At 39.8% G+C, this 23,395-nt stretch overlaps 1 protein-coding gene across 1 annotated transcript in view; it reads right to left on the minus strand.

Annotated features, from left to right (window-relative positions):
- Positions 1–23,395, minus strand: part of NECAB3 (N-terminal EF-hand calcium binding protein 3) — a 106,085-nt gene that overhangs the window by 19,598 nt on the left and 63,092 nt on the right. Inside the window, exons 4-5 of the mRNA XM_060772353.2 lie at positions 19,351–19,376; positions 18,940–19,037 (exon numbers count right to left, since the gene is read on the minus strand). Coding sequence (XP_060628336.2) covers positions 18,940–19,037; positions 19,351–19,376 — 124 coding nt within the window. The remainder of the gene's footprint in view (positions 1–18,939; positions 19,038–19,350; positions 19,377–23,395) is intronic.

Consider the following 23,395-nt stretch of genomic DNA (forward strand, 5'->3'; position numbering starts at 1 on the left):
TCATAAATTACATGAAAGCATCTTTAGTAAGTGAGTCACTTCATCCACAGACGACACAAGCACTTTAATTTATTACTGCACTTGGTTGATTCATTCATATGGCATTTTAGATGGATGTGAAAGTGTATTCAGATGGTGAGTCTATGATTCAATGTCTAAAGAATTTTATAAGACTTCAGGAGACCACATTCAGGAGTTCCAGATCTGCCATAATGTCACTTTGAGCAAGGTGTGAATTCCGACTCTCAGATATCCATATGTAATGAGGTTAGAGTCTACATAGAGGATTAAGCTGCCTTTGAATAGAGATATATAAGGCATTAATTTTGCTAAGATATAAACAACAGATTATCTCTCCTGGTACCAGCATGGAAGGAGATGCTGTTTGTAGTTGGAAAGCTACATATTTTCAGACTTGTAGTGTATTCCAGAAAATAAAAACATGTCCACCAAAATATATGCACCCCTGCAAAACATTTTTAAAACCACTAATTTATTTTGTTTTTACAATGAACAAACATGTGGATTATGTCATCAAATATGAGGATTATGTGTCCCTCAAGATGTTGCTGAACTGCATCTCTCCATGTTCTTCACAATCGGTTCTGTTGCCGAAGGTCTGTTGTGATTTATAATCTAACAATATCTGAAGGTTGCAGGGTCATTAAGCAACTTGTGAAGCTCTTTAGAAATACAAAATATGTAGGTTATTTGCAGTATGGAAAACTACAACATTCCACAGAACCACAGAACATACATGCAGCAGACTCGAATATAAGAAAAGAAAACATTCACAGAAACATTCTGCCCATCTTAGGTAGCTGTTAACACAAAATGTAGCAACAAAGGGTTTGAGGTAAGTATAGGTTCAGATTTGGGATTAGGAATGGAATGGACTGAAACCAGATCAATCTGGAATGGACTAATCTTAGATCTTAACTGAAAAAGCCATGCAAATCTCTCTTTAAAAATGTGTGCACATCTCTAGAGAAAGACTAAAATGGAAGATAATATTTGCACTACATAATCGGCAGTCATCCTACTTTTTTGGCTGCCATGCAGCTGAGTGTCAAGAACTGTAATATGCTAGTGCTGTAGAGCCCGCCAATGGTCTCATGGAAATAAGACTTCGTGTTGCCAAGACAATAATAACGTGCAAACAAATAATGATTTAACAGCATTAATCCATCAAATGTGCTGTTTGAAAGCCAAGGATAAAAAGTAGTGATAATAAATGCAGTAATTATGATCATCTCTGTATAACTCTTGAAATATATATTTAGTTAAGCTTAATCGGCCCATAAAGGACACCTAATTCAAGTATCAGAATACTTATTTTCAACAGACAATTGTTTAACTGACTAAAAACAAGATCACTATTTGAAACCAAACATAATACATTTCACTGTATATGTTTGTCCTCACCAATTAACACGAGAACTGAAAGCAGAACAAAAATGTTGATTATGGGGAGACATCATAAAGTCCAAGTGTAGTGAGAACCATTTTCACACAGAAGATAAATTACTAAGTTGCACAAGGAAGGAAGGAATAAGGAGCCACAGAAAAGGGGCTCATAAATTAAGGAAAAAAGAAGATGCCAGTGTTGTTCACTCACAGAAAGTTGATAGACAAAAAGCAAGGTGGCACCTCAACAAGGCATGAAAATCCCAATGTATTCTTAAGAGATATGCCATCACACTTTAGTATCTGCCTGTTTGCTACTCTGAAAGTGAAAGATATAGAATCATTTCAATTCACTGGGAATCAACAGACAGCAGATTAGCAAAAGCCTAACTCCTTTGGCTGAAGGAACTTCCTACCTGCTCCTTTTAGCTTCATACATATTTTCAGAGTACCTTCTCCATGGTTTCATTGCTGTCTAAAATCAATTTATTAGAGACATAATAAATGTCTTTAATTTATTGTACTGCACTGCTGTCTGGTCTTGAAAAACCAATCTTGGAGTGGCATAGAGTTTTAGCAGTAAGCTAGAAAGAGGAGGACTGGTGAAAAGTGATGGAACTCAAGCCACCCTGATTATGTGACTAAGCATGTTTGAATCTACGCGTGTATCACAAAATAATACATCATAGAATCATAGGGTTGGAAAGGACCTCATGGGTCATTCAGTCCAACTTAGTCCAGCTTAATGCAGGAGCTCCAGCTAAAGCATACCCAGCAGGTCATTGTCCAGCCTCTTTATTATGATAAGACCTCACCACTTCTCTTGGCAATTTGTTGCAGAACCACTCTTACTATCAAGGTGCTTCTTCTAATGTTTAATCAAAATCTCCTGTAAATTTACACTTGGCCCTTCCTTTTGGGACAGCAGAGAACAAGCCTGCCATCTTCTCTCTGTGATAGCCCTAGAAGTATTTAGAGAGTGCAGTCGGCAGTCTTCTCTTAACCAGGCTGAACATGTCCAGCTCCTTCTTTTCCCCCTCATATGTTTTATTATTCACACTTCTTATCATCCTTGTTGCCCTTCTCTGAATCTTCTCTAACTTGTTTATATTTTTCTTAAAATTAGGGTCCCTGAACTGAACACAGTACTCCAGATAAGGCCTGACCAGCACAGAATACAGTGGGACAATTACTCCCCATGACTTGGAAATTATGTTTCTAGTATTGTGGGATAAAATACGATTTACCTTTTTGCAGCATCACATATCTTAGCTTTCTTTAAATGAGAAAGAACTGATCATAAAACAAAGGCTACTTGTTTTATCTACCAATAAACCAACTGGGCACAATATGATGCATTATGGGAGATAAAATCCAAGGAGGGACATTTTCTGAAGTCTTCAGAAGGTAGATTATAGTGGAGAAAACAGATGCACCACAAAGAAAACACGACAGAGCTTTTAGTAACATGAGCAATGGCAAGTAGTTTGGACAGTGATTTTTGTTTTGAAATGATAGGATACTGTGTTTGCATTTTGATTTGAAAAATGTGATAGAAACTAACGCTGATCTTTGAAAACAGAAATTGCACTTTGGCTCTCCCTATGACATGGGACTGCAAGTCCTATCATCCCCCACTGTTGGCTAGGCTGATTAAGCCTGATGAAACCTGCAGCCCATCAACATCCAGAGGGCCACAAGGTGGCCATCCCTTTTCTAAAATAAGGCTATCTGGAAGAAAAGACTCTGGACACTGCTTGCAGCCTGGCAAGATTTCAATAGTATGTATTTCAACTATTGTAAGATCACTTTATAGATGGATGACATCACAATAGTACCTTGTGCCAGTTCAGCTGCCTGAGGAGGGGCTGGTGCTAGCACAACTGCAGCTACTTCCCAAGAAGGAGGGGCCACTACTTGGGTGGCATGATGGGAAATAACACCTCCCAGAGAAACATTAAATCGGCAAGATCTGAAAAAATCACAGACCAGGACAAGGACAGAGAGAAGGGAGGACTTGTAATCTACCTGAAAAGAGACAAAGCTACTGTAAGTACCAGCTGAAATCATACATACAATTTATTTATTTATCTTCCCTGAGGGACACAGTGGATTACAATGCACATATGAGGCAAACATTCAATGCCATTTTACACACACAGTGAACAACGATATACAATACAGACAAAGGCCTTCCCCTTTTTCCATCTCCAGTGTCTGGAGGTGATGCTCAACTCCAGCCATTGGGAGGTGCTCTTGTTTCATCTTCCATGCTGAGGATCCTTTTGTCTATGGACATCTCCAATTGCGTTTCCAGCATGTCTGCATATCTGCATGTAGTACCCTTTTACCTTCCCGCTGAGACGATGCCTATTGATCTACTCACATTGCATGCTTTCAAGCTGCTAGTTTGGCAGGAGCTAGGGCTAACAATCAGGAGCTCACCCCAACTCATGGCTTTGAACTGCCAATCTTCGGTCAGCAGCTTTTCCTGCAGCTAGTGGTTTAACCCGTTGTGCTACCGTGGTCCCTTGCAATGCTGCAATATCACACACACACAAATTTGTGTGTGTTCATCAGCCTCATACAACTAGTTACTAAGTACTGACAATCTACACAACTGACTGCTCTAGTCCACTTCTATAACTTCCTTTGAGCACAAGGGCAGGTAGCTAGTAAGGAGAATATATTCTGATTTTATTTATTTATTTATTTATTTATTTATTCAATTTATATTCTGCCTTTTCCTCAAGGCAGGATTAGAAGTAGCCATCTTACAGGCATCACCCCAATTATGGAATGTTCTGTTTACAAAAGTCTATCTAGCTCCTACTTTACTGTCATTTCATAATCTGACATTTTTCATCACCCCAGATTATTTAGGCAGACTTTAGCCCTACTTATTGTACTTCAATAGTTTTTGTATTTTCCCCTGGGAATTTCTGTCAAACAGTGGCACCAAAAACATCTATAATGAATCATTCATGAAAAAGACACGTGTTTGCCTGGCTCAGGGTCATCTTGCAGTGCTAAATGTCTGCACTGCTGGATCCTATGATGCAGCTGGTGGCTTCAATGTCAGTTGAGTAATAAATCCACTTTGAGTTTTAGTTTGAACATTAAAGGATCTATACAAGGTTCTAAAGTTATTTTGTGAATAGAATTCAGCACCCTTTTTATCTTGGACTAAAAGTCATAGGAGATTTATTGTATCACAGGGAGAGGAGTCATCACCCACTATTGGCTGTTGAGTGCAACTCAGACCTCACATAGATTCAGATCATTGATTCCCCATTTAATTCCCTGTATATAACAATACATTGGAGCCCCCGGTAGCGCCGCAGTGGGTTAAAGCACTGGGCTGCCGAGCTTGTTGACCGAAAGGTCGCAGGTTCAAATCCGGGGAGTGGTGTGAGCTTCTGCTGTCAGCTCCAGCTTCTGCCAACCTAGCAGTTTGAAAGCATGCAAATGTGAGTAGGTCAATAGGTACTGCTCCGGCGGGAAGGCAAAGGTACTCCATGCAGTCATGCCAGCCACATGACCTTGGAGGTGTCTATGGACAACACCAGCTCTTCAGCTTAGAAATGGAGATGAGCACCACACCCACGTTGGACACAACTGGACTTCATGTCAGGGGAAAACCTTTACCTTTACAACAATAAGTGCTAGCTGGTAGTTCCACCAGAAAGTATAAAGGAGATGATTAACCCTATTTCAGGAACAGCTTCAGCGCCCTAGACAGCTTCTTTAACATTCAGCATTCTTCACCACACTGGAAAGGAAGCCACCACGCACCATGCATTGCAATTCACACACTCAATTAAGTTTTCCTATGAAAACCTAGTCTGAATGGTAGTATAGACTCCAGAGAGCAAGAATAGGGCTCCACAGCCACATACGGACCCACAAGGAAATCCATAATGGAAGACCATCTTACTCGTCCAACGAGAGATCGCCTAAGTAAGTAAGTAAGTAAGTAAGTAAGACTCCAGAGAAACTACCACCAAAGCAAAGTATTTTTCCTCTGACAGATGTAGCACTTCTCCATTTCGAGAGGCCCCTTCCATTGCAGGGCTTTTAAGGTGTCATTGAAGGCCAAGATCCTTTGCTGAAACCTCCGCTCCTCCCCCCACACACATACACAAAGGGCTGCATGCTGCCCACTGGCCACACAATTTACACCCCTTCAATAACATCATGCTAGCAAAAGAAGTACTAGAAGCAGCAAAAGTGGGAGGAAGGCAGCAATGGCCCGGAGGCACTGCATGACCAAGCAAAAGGGGCAGATGATGGGAGAGTACAGCCATAAAGTGAAATGAGAGAGGATATGATGAAAATGGAAGAAGGACTCCAACAACAGTGAGAGGAGCTCTTTCAGTGGGAAGTGACCATTCCTTGTATCTTGGCACCCAAGTTGACCACCTCTCTCTGCCAAACAACCCAGCTCTGACAGCTATAAATTATTTCTAGCAAGAATTTTAAAACTCTGATTTTGTTAGCCCTCCATAGCCATAGATTTTGCATCCACGTATTCACCTATTCATAGCTTTAAAATATCCCCTTTTCACAGAAAAAATAAAAATGGCATACAGGATTGTACCATTTTTATAAGGGATGCCATTTTTTACTACACCAATGTATATAATAGGACTTGAGCACCTGCATATTTTGCTTTCTACTGGGAGGGTGGATGTGTCCTGGAACCAAACTCAGTGGATACCAAGAACCCACTGTCCCAGAATGACTGAGACCTTTCCCAATAACATTTAATACCTACAGAAAGTAGACAGAACAAAGATGAAAGAAGAATACAGAAGAGTTTAGTGGTAGGCAGTATAGGAAAGTGATGCTTCAGTTGCAACAAAATGGTATATGGAAAGATTATTGGTACAATTATCATCATCAATAGTAGTAGTATTACTTATCTGCCTCTCCCTATGGACTGAGACAAATTAAAATACCATCACAGACTGGACAAATGCAATAAGTCAAAACTGCATAGCACCAGTTTAAAAACAATTTAGTTAAAAGGCATGTAAACCAATAGATATTAAAACAATCAATCCATGCTTTAAAAGTAGTAATTTTAAAATTATCTGGATACCCTGCTGGAAGACTCATAGGAGAACTGGTTTAAAAAAAGTATAGGAACATCTTTACAAAGCAGTATAGCTGAATGCTCAATGGGAAAGTATGTAAAAAAAAAAAAAACCACAACAACTCACAGCAGTCAATGTCAATTCAACATACCCCCTTCAATCACTGTCATACTTTCTGCTTTTATGAAAGTCAACATCATCTTTTTATTCTGAAGGAAGATTAATTGTACTTGATTTATAGAGCTACAGGGATTTTCTACTAGGGAGCTAAAAAAGATCTGATCCAGAAGTTCTTTCACATTCCTGGATACATCAACATGGATAAAAGCGTGCTGCAGATAATCATCTTAATGCTCCACTTTGTGTCTGCTTAATGCAGGATCAGTCCAGAGAATTATGATCCAGACTGCCCCCAGATAGGCTATGATGGCAGCCACACATACTAGGTCAAACTCTCTGCAATGCTGTGTCAGTGTCTAGATGGTCCATCTTGGCTGAGACCGCATCAGTCTTGCTGTGTTGTCCTTGTGTCAACACTGATGTTGCTCTTTGCTGGCCAAGGAGCTCCCTGCAAGAGCATGGCCAATGCAGTCACGTCTGTTGAGGTCATAATGAGGTACTTGTGCAATCAACAAAGGGGGCACAGCAACCTCCTCCTTCTAACTGACTGCACAGATGCCCCATTCTGACCTCTGCAGATATGACCATGAGGGTGATGCTCTTCAAAGAGCTATTTGTCCATAAGGAGCAGTGGTGGTGATATGAGGACAATTCAACCCCTTCCTTGAGCAGTGCAGGGGAAAGGTGATGGTGGCAATGTGTGTATAGATTGTGGATTGGGTTGGGTAAAACCTGATCCAGCTGTCCAAACATCTGCAAATCCTGACAACACTAGAGTTCCCTACAAATTCCTGAGAATCCCCCAACTTTGCTTACCTTAGGGCAAAGTCAGGTTAAAGGCTAACATGCAGGTCACATGCTTGAGGGAGTACTTCTTAAAAAAAAAAAGCTTGTGTAGATACAGCCAAGCCCTACAATTTCAACTTGGGTTGTTTATTGGGTCTAGTTTGCCCTACAGCTGTAAAAGACAAACACAGGATTAGGAAGTAGAAACAAGTCACATTACCTCTAATGACAGTTATGCAGTGGATTCATGCTGTAGTCTTTCCTATCCCACATCACGGTAGTAGTCAGAAAAGCTCATTTTTTGGAGTACAGCTTCCAAAATTTTCTAGCCATCATGGCCATGCTAGCTGAGGTGATTTTGGAGAATAGCATTTCTAGCCTCTTCATCTCTTTCTCCTGAAACCCTTTTGTCACATAAACTGGAGCACTAAAAAACCTGACGCACATATCCACATGCCACTCTCTTCAGATATTATCTAAATGGTCATGATACTTCAATTTTCCTAAAATCAAGTGAGTTTTTGTATCTGTTGCAAACATGTCAGTAGTGTGATAAATCAATGCTGAACTTATTTTGGTGACTGAGAGTCACCACCGTTGACAGCATATTTAATGTGTAGACTAAATTTGGAAAAGATTCAGTGCCTCATTAACATAGACCTCAACTCCCAGAAACCTTTGTTCCTTGTCCAATTATCAGGGATCCTGGGTGTTGAAGTCCAAAAACACTTGGAAGACCAGAGTTTAAGAAACACTGTTCTATCAGGAAAAATGTAAGATCCAAGGAAGTATTTCTCTCAGGCTGCAGAAATATATTGGAGTGGGCTCTGGTTTGAGGAAGGAAAATTACAGATTATTAGGAGGCTTCTATTTTGCTTACAGGTCAAGGTAGTTTTGCTGCCTCCTCTTGGAAAACTATCTCATGGCTCAAAAATCCTCCCTCTGTTCACTCTCCCCCTGGGAGGCAGGGTGCACACTTATGGACGACCAGAAGTGAGGGGCTGCCGTAGAGACAATCCCAGCCCCTCATTGGCATTTCCTCCAGCAGCACAACACGGAGCGGGAGATTGTCAAATCCAGAAGAGGCAACGGTATCACACGTTATTTTTCTTGGTTGAGGGGGAGAAGCAAACCGGGCTCGACGGAGATTCCTCGCTCACCAAGAATAAAAGCAAGCATTGGTACACCATACATCCAATAGGCATGAGGGGACAACGTGGGCTGTGACTGGCTGATGTGATCAAAGCAAAGGGCAAAAGCAAAACCCTCCAGAACATGGGAAGGCAATAAACCAATCCAGGCATCACAAATAGCTGGTTGTGTTCAGTCATTGCACCATAGTCTAGAGCTTTGAAAAGCAATTTTTAGGAGCATAGATAGGATTTATTGGTTATTTAAACTGGCATTTGAAAGGGGTTTCACAAGATAGCATCTAGTATCTCCTTGCACAATGGTTTCCCCCTAGCTGCAAAATAGCAGTTAGAAGATGCCTTGACACACCTTGGCTATGAGGGTATGCCTTGTGTTGCACAGCCAAAAAAAGTGCCAACATTTGCTTTTTTAGCATAAGTATGCTGATGAAATTTTTTGTTCAGCTACTGCTTTAATATCAAGTTATAACTCCCAGCATGAGGTCTTGTTACCAACATACATGCAACTTAAATATTGATATATCTCTTTGGGAATAGGGCACATAAAGGCCCAATTCAACTCTTATTCCTCATGATAGGTATATAGCACATCTTGAAGCCAAGCCCTTCCTCTTGGACAATTTCACATTGCATTTAACTAAAGTGCCTGAGACAATGAGGTTCTAATACACTTACAGGCTAGGGGCCCTTTACGTTTAAGTTGTAGTACTATGATTACATGTCAACTGCCATGGCTTCATTTTATGGAATGCTGGGATCTACAGTTTAGGGAAGGACCATTTGGAATTCTCTTCCTAAATCTATAAATCCTAGCATTTCACAGAATGGAACCATCGCAGTTAGAAAGGAATCATCCTGCTGTAACCTTTCAGTATGTAAGGGTCCAACCAGGACATGAACCCTGCATTCCTTGGAGAAACAGTTCTGGATTTCCTGTGCCTTCAAAGGGAGTTTTTGTGCAAAAATCCTGTTTATAAAACACCTGCAGCTCTTTCCTTTGAGATAACATTCTGTGAATATTCCACAGTGCCTTAGCTCTAATTCAGGAGTAGGCAAAGTGCAGCTCTCTACGTCTGTGAGATGCAGGCCAACAACAACTGGAGAGTTGCATATGATGCTATCCATCCAGTTCTAGAATTGTCATCTTTCCACCAAAGAGCAACTTCAGTAATTACAACATTCTTTGAAACAAAATAAAAGGAATTTAATCTGAAAAGTAACATTTCTAACTTCTTCTAATAGATTGGTATGTGGCACCCAGCACTTCACACACACATTAGCAATGAGGTTACACACCACTCATGTCACCTTTCTGAATGCTTCTATGTCCAATGAATCCTCATGTTTTTCCACATTGTGGGAGATAAAAATGTTGGTAGTTATTAGCCATGACAAACCAAATAGAGTCACTGTTCAGAGACACTATGCTGGTGATCAATAGAATGCTGGGGTAAACAATAGGAAATAGTCATTGGAACATAGAATCTATCTTATGACATACCAGACTACTTGTGCATTTATCACAGAAGCATTCACCAAGTAAGAATAGTTTTCTTGAGTCTCAGGCAAGACACTTTCATAGCAGCTTATGAAACATCTAGGATGTTTAGATCATCTGGGGAGGCCCTGCTCTCGACTCCGCCTGCATCGCAAATACATTTGGAGGGGACAAGAGACAGGGCCTTCTCAGTGATGGCCCCTTGGCTATGGAATGCCCTTCCTGGGGACATTAGATGAGCTCCCTCCCTTTAGACTTTCTGAAAGAAAGTCAAACCTGGCTGTTCGAGCAGGCATTTGAAAAGGCAGTGTAACAGACATAGGATTATGGAACATCTGGACTATGAGATCGGATTATGCTTTTATCTAGGAGACAAAATGATTTGTTTTTATTAATTGTTATGGTCTTGATTGATATGTTAATGCTTTTAAATGTTTTAAATGTTCTTATGGTGTTGTTGACATTGAATTGTTGCCTTGTGAACTGCCTCAAGTCACCTGCGGGCTGAGAGGGGCAGTATACAAATGTAGCAAATTAATAAATAAAATTATAGCTGTTAGTGGATTATTTGAAATGGTGACTGAACTGAAACTTTGCATGCCACAAACCTCCACACAAAGTATATATGGCCAATGGTCATTCTATATATTGTCATTGCAAAGAGTCCCACCCAACCCATGTTCCACTAGCCACTGATGTGCCAATTGATCGAGCTGCTATTACTATCATCCTGACTCCTGCAGATCATGAACATAATATGGAACTGTATATGATGGAACATGATGATATCATAGGAGAAAAAGCACATCCTTGTTGGCAAGAGAACCTACAGCAAGGTCTAAGAATGGCCATCAAGGCTAAGCTCTTCCTTCTATTAGCCACATGATTCACAGCCTCGTGGTATCTGAAGAGATTTCAGAGACTCCCATGAGGATACTCAGAAACTATGAAGAGGCTGCTGTGAAGATTTAAAGGTAAAGAAGCAAAAGGTTTAAGAGGTAGACATCCATCCTCAGTATCGGAATAGAACATGGGATGGGACTGTCATGGTTAGAAGCTGTGGCATTATAAGAGCACAGTTCACTTAAACAATGTTTAAATATTTTAAAGGACCTCACATTGAGGAGGGGGCGGGCTGCTTTTCTGCTGCTCTGGAGACCAGGTTGGGGGGCAATGGATTCAAACTGCACCTAAATGTTAGGAAGAACTACCTGATGGTAAGAGCTGTTTGACACTGGAATGCCATATGTTCCCTTGGAGAGTGTGGTGGTCTCTTTTCCTCTGGGGGTTTTTATACAGAAGCTAGATAGCCATCTGTTGCAAGTATTTTGATTGTGTATTCCTGCATGGCAATGGGTTGGATTGAATAACCCTTCTGGTCTCTTCCAACTATCCAATTCCATAATTCAAAACCATGTATCATTTTTAAGTTGCACCACATTTGTCCACATTATCCCCATAGTTCCATGTGCATGTTATGTCCAATATTCTGAGCCCATTTGATCATACAATCCTTTATTTCTTCCTCCTCCATTTCTATTTTCAAAAACAATGTATACATATTTGCAGTTAAATGTTCCTCATCTATACAAATCAATTAGTTTTAAAGGGGTTGCTTGATTCCTCTTCTTCTCCCCATTCCTCCCTATTTCGATCTTGGTTTCATTTCTTAAAAAGCCACAGCTACCTTCACCCAATCCCTATCTCCTCCCTATTTTTTTTTCCTTACTTGAGGAAGTTCCCAGGAGCTGAAGGAGAGAAAGGCTTGACCTGAGGAGTGTGAATGCCTTCTGTCCAGTTCCCATTCATGATAACCAATGACTAATTTCCTTAATTCCCTTTTCTGGCTTCTCAGTGAGAGAGAAAGAGTTGCCATTGCACTCTTTTATTTTGTGTATATAGGGATGGCTTAGCACTCAACTTCCATTAGAATATCAGTGCCCCCCCCCCCAAATTTTCCTTTTTATGCTGCAACCAGCTGTTTCTTTGATGATAGATGATTTCATTTTCCAAAAGAAGCTGAATTTATCATTGCTTCACACATTTTCCTCCTTTTTCAGTTTGTGGGAAATCCCAACCATGGCTGTGAGTAAGGAAAGGAAGGGTGATGGTAGGAAATAGGAATGAAAAGGAAAACAATGCTTTGTGCAGATTGCAAATGATCTTTTATAGGAGTTTCAATGAGAGGGGGGACAGGGGAACCACTACATTCAGTAGACATTGCTGAACTCGAGGTGGAGCCATCCCCACTTCTCCAGTTAGGACAATGCTGGTCTCATGAATGCAAAATAACACACTCAAGGGGCTCCCTGGAATATTACAGTTGCCTCTGTGGCAAGTTTATTTATTTATTTATTTCCTATATTTGTACCCCACCTGTCTCACCCGGGGGGGCGGGGGACTCAGGGCAGCCTCACAACAAGCACCATACAATGTCATCACTATCATAAAACATTCAACGGATACATTAGAAACATTAAAACAGTTAATTAAAAACAATTGATTAACACGCCAGTTAAAAACCAAATCCAAGTTTGGGTCAATTCATTGTCACGAGTTGCCTAAGTCTTCTCTCCACTTGCTGCTATTCACTGGTCGAACGCCTGGTCCTAGAGCCAAGTCTTAAGTTTCCTTCTAAAAGACAGGAGGGAGGTGGCCAGTCTGATGTCCCTGGGGAGAGAGTTCCACAGATGGGGGGCCACTGCTAAGAAGGCCCTGTCCCTTGTCCCCACCAATCGCGTTTGCGATGGTGGTGGGATCAAGAGCAGGGCCTCTCCAAATGATCTTAAACTTCATGATGGTTCATAACAGGAGATACGTTCAGACAGGTATTCTGGGCCAGAACCATTTAGGACTTTAAAGGTTAAAACCAGCACTTTGAAATGTGCTTGGAAGCTGATTGGCAGCCAGTGGAGCTGGCTTAATAGCAGGGTTGTATGCTCCCTGTACGCCGCTCCGGTGAGCAACCTGGCTGCCAACTGTTGGACTAATTGAAGCTTCTGAGCAGTCTTCAGAGGCAGCCCCATGTAGAGTGCATTGCAGCAGTCTATTCAGGATGTAACGAGCGTGGACCACCGTGGCCAAGTCAAACTTCCCAAGGTACAGGTGCAGCTGGTGCACAAGTTTTAATTGTGCAAAAGCTCTCCCTGCCACTGCCGAGACCTGGGGTTCCAGGCTCAGCGATGAATCCAGGATCACTCCCAAGCTGTGAACCTGTGTCTTCAGGGGGAGTGTAACCCTGTCCAACACAGGCTGTAACCCTATACCCTGTTTGGCCTTTCAACTGACCAGGAGTACCTCTGTCTTGTCTGGATTCAGTTCAATTTGTTCGCCCTCATCCAGACCGACACAGCAGACCTGCACAGCCTCCTTAGTGACAGGTGGAAAGGAGTGATAGAGCTGAACCTCATCCGTGTACAGATGACATCTAACCCCAAAACTCCGGATGATGTCTCCCAGCAGCTTCATGTAAATGTAACCAACATTCCTCACACATTTATCATCTGCCTGCAGAAAGGACTAATTATGGAAGACATCTCTGCTCAATTGGGTGGGTGTCTTCTCATAAACTGCCAACCAACCCCTTTCAAAAGGATCTCCTCATCCTCTAAGCAACATTTCCAGGGGACTGGAAGGGCTGTCATGCCAAGGATGGGACAAAATAGCTTGCTTCCATAGCCCAGTTATTGATGCTTAAATTGGGTTCCAATCAAAATCTTATCTGCTCTGATCTCCACTTAATGTGGACATACTTTGGGATGTGAAAGACCCAATATGTTTTCAAAAATATAAGGAAAATAAGCACCTTTGTGATTATTTATATGTTACACTTGAAACATGTTTTCACATGCTAGTTCTATATCCAAATTGCCAACATGTATCCAGCATTACTAATACATATTTGTGAAAGTAATACTGGTCAAAAGTGGCCTGCACTGTATAGTAAGTACCACAGGATCAACAATACACCAAAAACAGTTAGAATGGCAATTTCTTTTGTTAAGCATTTCAGATACATTAAAAAACACACACAGCACCTTGCCTAAAACTATTTTAATGGAGTTACATGAGATTCCACAACACTATTTTATTAGATCATGTTCACTACCAGTAAAAGAAGTCTTCAGAGATAACTATTCCTATATGTAAGAATTCTTATCATGGCTCCTATATGCATATGTGGTGAGACTGCGATAAAGTGCAAAAATTCCACAACAAGGTAAATAAGGAAATGGAAGAATTAATAGCGCAAAAATTAGAATAAAAAATAATTCTTTATCCAGAAAGTAGATAGAAAGGACAACATTAAGACTGGGCTGATATTATAAAATATATAACTGCAGTTCCTCACTGTTTCCTGGCTTCCCAGAGAAAATACACTTGGAACTGGGTAACGTATTCCATGGAGGAGGGCACCCTATCAAAATACTTACTTCCTCAGTAAGAGGCATAGGTGTTTGGCTGGGAGGTTCCATACTAGCCTCACTTACCTCTTTCCAGCACTTTTGGATGAGAAAAGAAGATTATCAAGAGTATGGAGCAACTTATGTTCATGAGAAATTCAATTAGGTGAAAACATGCTCCACCTGGAAATGACCCCACTAAATAAAATGTAGCCAAGGCCAGAGCATAACAAAGATGTTCCAACCATCACAATCACTTTTTCTCTGATTATATACAGAATTTTATTTTGAATAAAGTGATTTCTCCCTCACATGAAATGGTCAAGATGATTGTTATCCCATATAGTTAATCCCTATATATATTTGAATACAGTCTTTTTTTTCATGTCAGTAGTGACTGACATGAAAAAGACGTTGCCCAGGGAATATCCGGATGTTTTGATGTTTTACCATTCTTGTGGGAGGCTTCTCTCATGTCCCCAAATGGGGAGCTGAAGCTGACAGAGGGAGCTCCTCCACGCTCTCTCCGGATTCGAACCTGCGACCTATTGGTCACCAGACCTGCTGACACAAGGGTTTTACCCATTGTGCCACCTGGTGCTTTGAATACAGTGCAAATATGTTTTGCTGTTAAGAAATGACAACCCTGGGAAATGTTTATGCCACACTTGATTTCACAGACTGATCACATTTAACTTTTTAAAAATCTGACTAGCATGCCATAGACTAGAAGGTGTTATTTTTCTTCTAGTAGTTCGTTCATGTGTGATTTGTAGAAAAGCAGTAATTTTTACTATGACGACTTATTATTGTGGCAGCCATGCTAGGAGATTCCCATTGCCACTACAACTTTAACAGGCAGGGGAAATTGGTGTTTCAGAGGAATTAAAATGCTTATTTTCATGAATAATTTTAAAAGTATTCTTCTCACTGATCAAGATTACCGAGTTTTTCACATCAATTTGCATTTTGGGACTGCTTTACAAAATATTATATTTGTGCAAATTTTGCCAAGAAAATATTTTGTGTAAACTGGTTCTCAGTCAAAAATATATTTTTGTACTGAAAGTGTACATGGAACAGATGTGTATGGCAATGTCTCCATGTGCCAATGACTATGTGAGAAAAAATGTATGCGTGTGACATATGTGGAAATCTGAGTGCTAATCACTGATGCATCTTCCAATATTCCATACTGGAAACGATTGGGCCCAAGCCTAAAAGAAATCCATATCCTGCTATATTTTAATAGATGGCCCTGAAAAGTTGTTGCAATTTATAGCTTCCTTATTTTGAAGTAATCTCACTCAAATGCACAAGGCTACTTCTGTTTTCAACTCAATCTAAAAATTTCCTTGCCATAAAATTAGATTGGAGGCAGGTCTAACTGGTTCACATATACCTTGAGACCTCATCACATTAGTCGGCCTAATGCAGATGACAGTGGGGGGATTTGCCAGCCATCACATAGCCTGCAGCACCACCTCCCGTGTTCTCGTTGCTTTGTCCTAGGGTGCTTTCATCGCAGTTCGGGATGGAGCCCTGCCGAAAGTAGCTGTGTGTCTTTTGATGGGCTCAGTCCCTGAGCTGTACTGAAGGCATCCTAGAATGGGTAAGTTTGCCCATGTGATGAAGTCCCTAGTCAAATCAGCAGAATGGTTATATCATTCAAATACGCAAACACCCTATTCAGAGGTGATCTTTAGATCATGCCTATCACTTTAGAAGAAGTGAATCACCAGACAAATCAGAAACCCATCATGCTTCCTTCCTGCTGAGCACATTAAATTATTTCTCTAGCACATTTATATCTAAAATAGATCTCAGGGATGGTAGCTGTATTATTAGCCTTGAATGCTTGCAGTCCCACTGGAGATGAACTGTGATCCAGAGAACAAAGAAGGGAGATTGTTCAGCATTTAAAAGCATTTATAAGATTTTCAGCAACTCATCACTAAAAGTCACTTTCATATATGGTTTTCTTCCTTGATGGAATTCTGATTTTAGGAGCAAACCTCAATGTGATCTCGAAGAGTCAGAACCTGGAAATAAGTAACCTTGTTCCTCATTAAACCCAGTGCAGCTTTTGAGTAATCGACTTCAAAAAACAAGCATGTTTACATATTTTCATTGGTTTTAATGTGTATTATTTTATATGTTTATTTGATTTAATGCTTAACTGTGTTATGTATTGTTTGATTTATGTATTATTGTGGCATTTAAGGTAGGTAAAAGTTTCTCCCTGACATTAAGTCCAGTCATGTCCGACTCTGGGGGTTAGTGCTCATCTCCATTTCTAAGAGCTGGCGTTGTCTGTAGACACCTCCAAGGTCATGTGGCCAGCATGACTGCATGGAGCACCATTACCTTCCTGCCGGAGTGGTACCTATTGATCTGCTCACATTTGCAAGTTTTCAAACTGCTGAGTTGGAAGAAGCTGGGGCTAACAGCAGGAGTTCATGCTGCTCCCCGGATTTGAACCTGCAGCCTTTTGGTAAGCAAATTCAGCAGCTCAGCGGTTTAACCCATTGCACCACCGGAGGCATTGAATGTTTGCCAAAATTGGAAGCTGCTCTGAGTTCCCCTCGGGTGAGACAGAGTGGTGTAGAAATAAAGTAAATACATAAATAAGTTAATATGAATTCCTGCTCAGTCATGGACACTCACTAGGTGACCTTGGGTAAGTCACGTTCTCTCAAATATAGAGGAAAACAATGACAAATCTCTATGGAATGAATCTTACCAAGAAAACCCTATAATAGGCTTACCATACCTCAGATCTGACTTGGAGAGCAACAGCATTACTTATTACTCTGTTTTAAGTAACAATAGTTAAGAACATTGCCTTACTTTTGGTAAAAAGTAAGGCAAAAACAATAGTTCAGAACATTATTTTAAACACTTACATTATGTTCATGATGCAATTTGGGAAGTAACAGATAACATTAGCTTTTTATATTCAAGTGTGATTTTGAGAAGGTTATTCCTATAAATGTTTAGTTAGTTTTGATTTCTGGAAAAGGGAGTCAACCTGTATCTATTTTGCCCTTCGGTTCACCATTCCCAGTCTTTTTACTTTATTTGTGCAGAATCCCACATGCTCTCTCTCATCTAAATGGAAAAAGCATTTAAGTACAGAAACAAAGCTGTTTTGTGCATTTAAGGTACAACATATTCCCTGGAAACGTTCTCATACATTATTTATTCAGGTCCCCCCCCCCCCCCAATTGATGTTTGTTTTGCATGGAGGGCACTCTATTGCAAACATAATATACCTTGGCAGAAGGTTTTTGAAAGGCCCACAGTGTCAGTTTTTGGTAAAAAGTAAGGCAAAAAATTAGCTGCAGAAAGAAAGGATGTAAAAAGAAGTGGAAGTACACAATGAATTCAGTGATGGATGCTCTGTGAGTTGAGTGAAAAACTCATCTCTCTTGAGTATAAATTTTCTCTGAGAAATCAAACAGTTGGATATTTGAAGGTATCAGCTGTTTTTCCTCTACAAATTATTTTGACTTTTTGGATTTAGGCTAGAGTCTCTCCCTGACATACAGTTTGTGCATTCACTGCATGAAGATTGGAGAAACATAACAACAACAACAGGAAAATGATGGTGAATGCTGAGGAGAAGAGGGTAGAGAAACCTACCTTCCATAGTTGGAAATTAGGTAGATTTAAAGCTTAAGAAAGTTTCAGATTTCCCAGGATTTAGGGAGCTGTAGTCTCCAGAAGTAACCATTCCAAGATATGAACAAAGTCAGACGTTTTAGTGATGGACAAAAATGTGTATAATATTTTTAAGGACTCCCAACATTGTCAGAATGATATAGAGAGCTGTTCCTTCATGTTGATCTTCATTGCTGCTCTTGCAAGGCAAAATTTGAGGTTAAACTAGGAGGAATGGTGGAAGAATTGAACGCTTGTGCTTGCATTGGCTTTTTTACAGTATAACCATGTGTATGCTTCCTTCAAAGTAAACCCAAGTCTACTCAAGAGCTTACTTCCTAATAAGTGTGATTGGAAATGTGGCACCTGAATTAGACAGTTTTTTTTAAAAAAAAATGTGTGCCAGATGTCCAGGTTGTACATTGGCAACCGTACAGAACATCAGTCAAGCTGAGAAAACTATTCTAGTGGGTTTGAGACAAGTCGGGGCATTAAGGGTAGTTGACAGATTTCAGAGTAGTGCTCCAAATGGTGTATAAGCAACTTTTTCAGAGAAGCTTTTCCTAATTTTGGGTTAAAATTAAGGTACTAGCATGATACTAATTATGTTTTTTATGAATTTCCAAAGAGGCAATCCACCTTGGTTAGTGCATTCATTATGCCATCCATCATGGATATCCACATAGGAACTAACAGTCTGTATTAGGAGCTGGAGACAAATGGTGGTACCAGAGGTTAATTAAAGCCATCTGTAAAAGCAATATATTCTTAGCTCAACTCATTTCCTTGACTGAAAATGACTACACACTTACCAGTTTGGTTTTATCCATGGCTGACAAGACAGCAGTGTTGAGTTGCTCCAAAGCAATCAGAACATGCTTATATTCTCCAAGATGTTCTGAGAAATAATCTGTAACAGGAGGGAAAAAATTCATAATGGCATCTCAATCGAGTAGTGCAGTGTTTTGTTTTCTAGTTGCTTTAAAAATTAAAAACAATAAGTAAATAGAAAAGTTGCTTTAGTATTATTATCTACATCTGTTGCTTTAGTATGTAACCAGTGGCATTAGGAACAGATCAGACTAGCAGTTAGACCTGGTGTTATGCAAGATCCTTTCCTGAAAAAACAGTGGCCATCAGCTTCAAAGGAAGAATCAACATGCACTGTGGGTAATTATGAAATATTTTGCCAAGATGGAAGGGAAAGTTAATGACCTACTTACCACAAAACTTTTCAGTCTCTAAATTGCTGCAAGAAACAGGGAAAAAACATAGTATGAGATGGTGAATCTAAATCTGAAGATAAACTGCTGCTAAAAGTGGCTATTACTAGATTAAATCTCCATTTGACTCAAAAAGCTTTCTATTAAACCCTCATTTGAAATGATGCTGAATTTGTCCTATCTGGGAGTAAACTGCATTCACTAACTACATTCACTAAGAATTTTAAAAAAACAAACAAATTCTAGTGTGTTGTCTTCAAGGCTGGAACATTTTTATCCTTTATAATTATTTATAACCTTTTAATCCAGATTTGACACTTCTATCAGCTAGATTTATCTGATGACAAATCCAGCAACCCCAAATAGTATGGCCAACAGCCATATTGTCCAAAAGATATGGGAATTGTTCTTCAACCCATCTCGAGAACATTAAAGTACAGGAGGCATACCCAGAAAAAGGTGCCCACGCCCAACACAATACTATTTTCATTTATACTGGGACAGTTTTCTATTTTCTGATTTGTTCTTGAATGCTGATAAACCTTAACGATCTTTGCTAAGATCACACATATATATTGACAAATACTTCCAGTGGTCAAAATCCAATAGGGCTGTTGACAGAGCAAAAATCTCCACTGACTTACTTATGTTGGTGATTAGGGTAATGAGTGAAAGTTGTTCTTTCTTGAGTGAGTGAGGGAAAACAGCCAAACTTGGTAGGTTAGGAATGGGAAGAATGTTTTAAAAATATAGGGGAAATGGTCAAAACCCATGATTTTGAGTGTTGAGAAACCCTAGAAGACTCCTGAACTGACTGAAGTCTTCAAAATTCAGGATGTATTCTGCACAAAATCAACACATGGTTGGTTTATTTTTGTTGACATAGAATTTTCCGCATGGAAAATAATACTTCAGTGCAAAAATATTAATTCCCATGCAGACTATGCTATTTTCTGAACAGAAGATGCTATAATTGGGGATTTATTCGGTATAAAATGTGTATGTGATTGATTTGCATACAAAACAGTATCTCATGTGCAAAAACATATATATGTGAATTTTGTACAAAATAAATTCTAAATAGTTAAAAGCCTTTGAGTGGCTCTACTTGTAGTTCCCTATCTTTTGTCCATGGAAAACTATTGGAGTTTTAAAAAATCTTAACTTTTAGGCTTCAAGGATTTATGAAGGCATTCTCTAAATCATACCTGACAGTTTCTATTCAGTAGATACTAAAATATATAAAGTGTAACCTGAACACTCCAGCTAAGAAAACTCTGGCTCTTACTTCCCTAAGGGCACCAAGAGTACTTGGTACTTATCTAGCCCTTTTCATCTCCTGAATTTGTAACAAACATTAACCAATTAATAATTAAAATGCTGAATAATTTAGCACTGAGACAAACCTTGAGAAAAATCAAACAGCTAGATCTATGCCCTGTGCTCTAAAATAGAACACCAGTAGAATCTAGAACAGGAACACTGTGTTCTATTGAGAAGATGGTTGAACCAGAATTGTCACTATTAATACAAGCCAGTTTATCGTAGTTGAAGGGGGTTACAATGCAATTTATTGGATACCTCCTCCTCAGATTGTTATGTTCCATTAAAGCATCTGAAGATGCTAATTTGTATATCTATGTGTATTTATGCTAAAATAAATCAACTAGTTTTAAAGGTGCTACAAGACTGCCCTGCATCCTTCCTTCCCTCTCTTCTCATGATGCAATAGATTACCACAGTTATCGCTTTGAAAATGATTTGCATTGCTTGATATCTAAAGGACAGTTTGCACTGAAAGCACTAGCATTACTCTTAAGACTTTCAGCCACATTTAAGCTACTTGGTACACATGTTTCCATCTGATTGTACTTCTCTTGTTGATTTCTTGGAGGCCATGATATACAAAATGTGATGTTAATAATAATAATGACAATAATGAAACATTTTCATTTGAAATGTACTTCATCTACATTATCACAATATAATCTAATCTGTAAGATTATAGTCTATGCCACTATGCCCACCTTACAAATCGATTGAGCAGAGAGTGAGCGTATGCGGTCACAATACAATAGCTGACCAAAAATCCCATAGTTTGTGCAAACCCTCTTTGCAGAAGTGGTTATTCATACATATGTGCAACCTCTTGCACAACTGGCCATGGAACTGCATTTCATAACTGCATTTTATAATCACATATGTATTCAGAATATCACTTTTGCTCTAACTGTGAAAATGTATAACCACTGGTGCAATGAGATCTGCACTTTGATAATAATATAATCAGGTACAGATGCAGGATATCCCAAAAGGCTGCATATAAATCAGGATTGGAACTGTGCAGCTGATCTAGATGTTGCAGAAGTATAGGTCGTGTACTAGAGACCCTACCCTAGTCATCATAGCAATGGGGAGGAAAGCTAGGAGTTATACTCAGCCAAGGATGCACAGTTCCCATTCTTGATATGAATTTCATAATACAGTGGACATCTCCACCAGTCAGAGTGATCTATCATTAGGTAAAATGTGGTGGCTGCCTCAGGCAGCAGGTTTTGGAAGGCATAAAAGGACAGAAAAACATTGTTTACTTTGTTGTTCTTCTGTTTTTATTCTCAGGGTAAAAAGTCCTTCTGGGTTTGTTTTGGGGGTTTTGCCTCACATAAGAAAGTAACTTAGCTGGCTTTAGTTGCTTTAAAGCATGGCTTAGTGTGTGTGTGGCTGATTCCATTTGTTATTCTGCCTCAGGCAGAACAATCCTCTTTCTAACTATAGCTCCTAGAATTCTCCAGCAGCCAGTATACTTCTTCTTCACTGAGGAAAACAAAAGGTACAGTAGCTTCCAGACTATCTGTCTGTCTGTCTGTCTGTCTGTCTATCTATCTATCTATCTATCTATCTATCTATCTATCACTCTTTTTAGAACATCTGATGGGTCTCCATAGGTCCTATGAATTCTGCATACTAATCTCTTGACTATATGCACAGGAGATGAGGATAGAAGTTGGATCAATGCTTTGTATTTACCAGTCGCCGATATGAGATAAGTAAAGCTTTATTTGCCCATCTTGACATCAAAGAGCTAAATGGAAAATGGAAAAAGAAGTAATTTCTAAGTCCCATGAGAGTTAGGAAAGTTTTCTAAGACAAATTGCAAAGTAGTTTGATTCTAGGTCCAAGATAAGCTTATCTATCCTTTTCCTGCAAAGAAATCTAAGGCATATAATTCAGTGGGAACTAGGACATCAATGTACTCTTTGTGGTTTGCAAATTAACCCGGCAGCACATTCTGTATGGATCTTTTGGTTTGGGAGGCATTGGGTTTTTTGTTTGTTTGTTCTGCATTATTTACTACATGTAAATAATGCCTGTCTCTCCTCTCAGGAACTCAAGAGAGTTACATGCCCCCACCCACTCCCTAATAGTTCTTCGAAAACAAACCAACCAATTATGATTCAGTTTAGGACAAGAGAAAGTGAAAGTCTTGAGGTCACTCAGTGAGTTTTGGTGGTCAAATGGAAATCTGAACCTGAGTCTCCCCAAATCGTGCCTAACACCATAATCACTACAGCACCACAGTGTCTGGTGGCACAATGGGTTAAATCCTTGTGCCGGCAGGACTGAAGACCGAGAGGTCGAAGGTTCGAATCCAGGAAGAGCGCAGATGAGCTCCCTCTGTCAGCTCTAGCTCCCCATGCGGGGACATGAGAGAAGCCTCCCACAAGGATGGTAAAACATCCAAACATCTGGGCATGTTTTGATGGGCAACATCCTTGCAGACGGCCAATTCTCTCACACTAGAAGCAACTTGCAGTTTCTCAAGTCGCTCCTGGCATGAAAAAAAACCCACAGTAGTTGTAAGAAGTTTTGAGAAGACATTAGACTACCCTAAAATAAACAATTAAGATTGCCTCTGGGTAGCAGCAGTGAAAAGCATCCATTTCAATGAGGTTGTAACTCCACTCAGGGGATAGGATTCAGCACTTTGGATAGCTCTTTCAAACTCAAGCCAGACTGCATTTTAAAAGAATCATCCAAAGTGCTG

Source organism: Anolis sagrei, chromosome 4 (assembly GCF_037176765.1).
Source record: "Anolis sagrei isolate rAnoSag1 chromosome 4, rAnoSag1.mat, whole genome shotgun sequence".
NCBI classification, from domain to species: Eukaryota; Metazoa; Chordata; class Lepidosauria; order Squamata; family Dactyloidae; genus Anolis; species Anolis sagrei.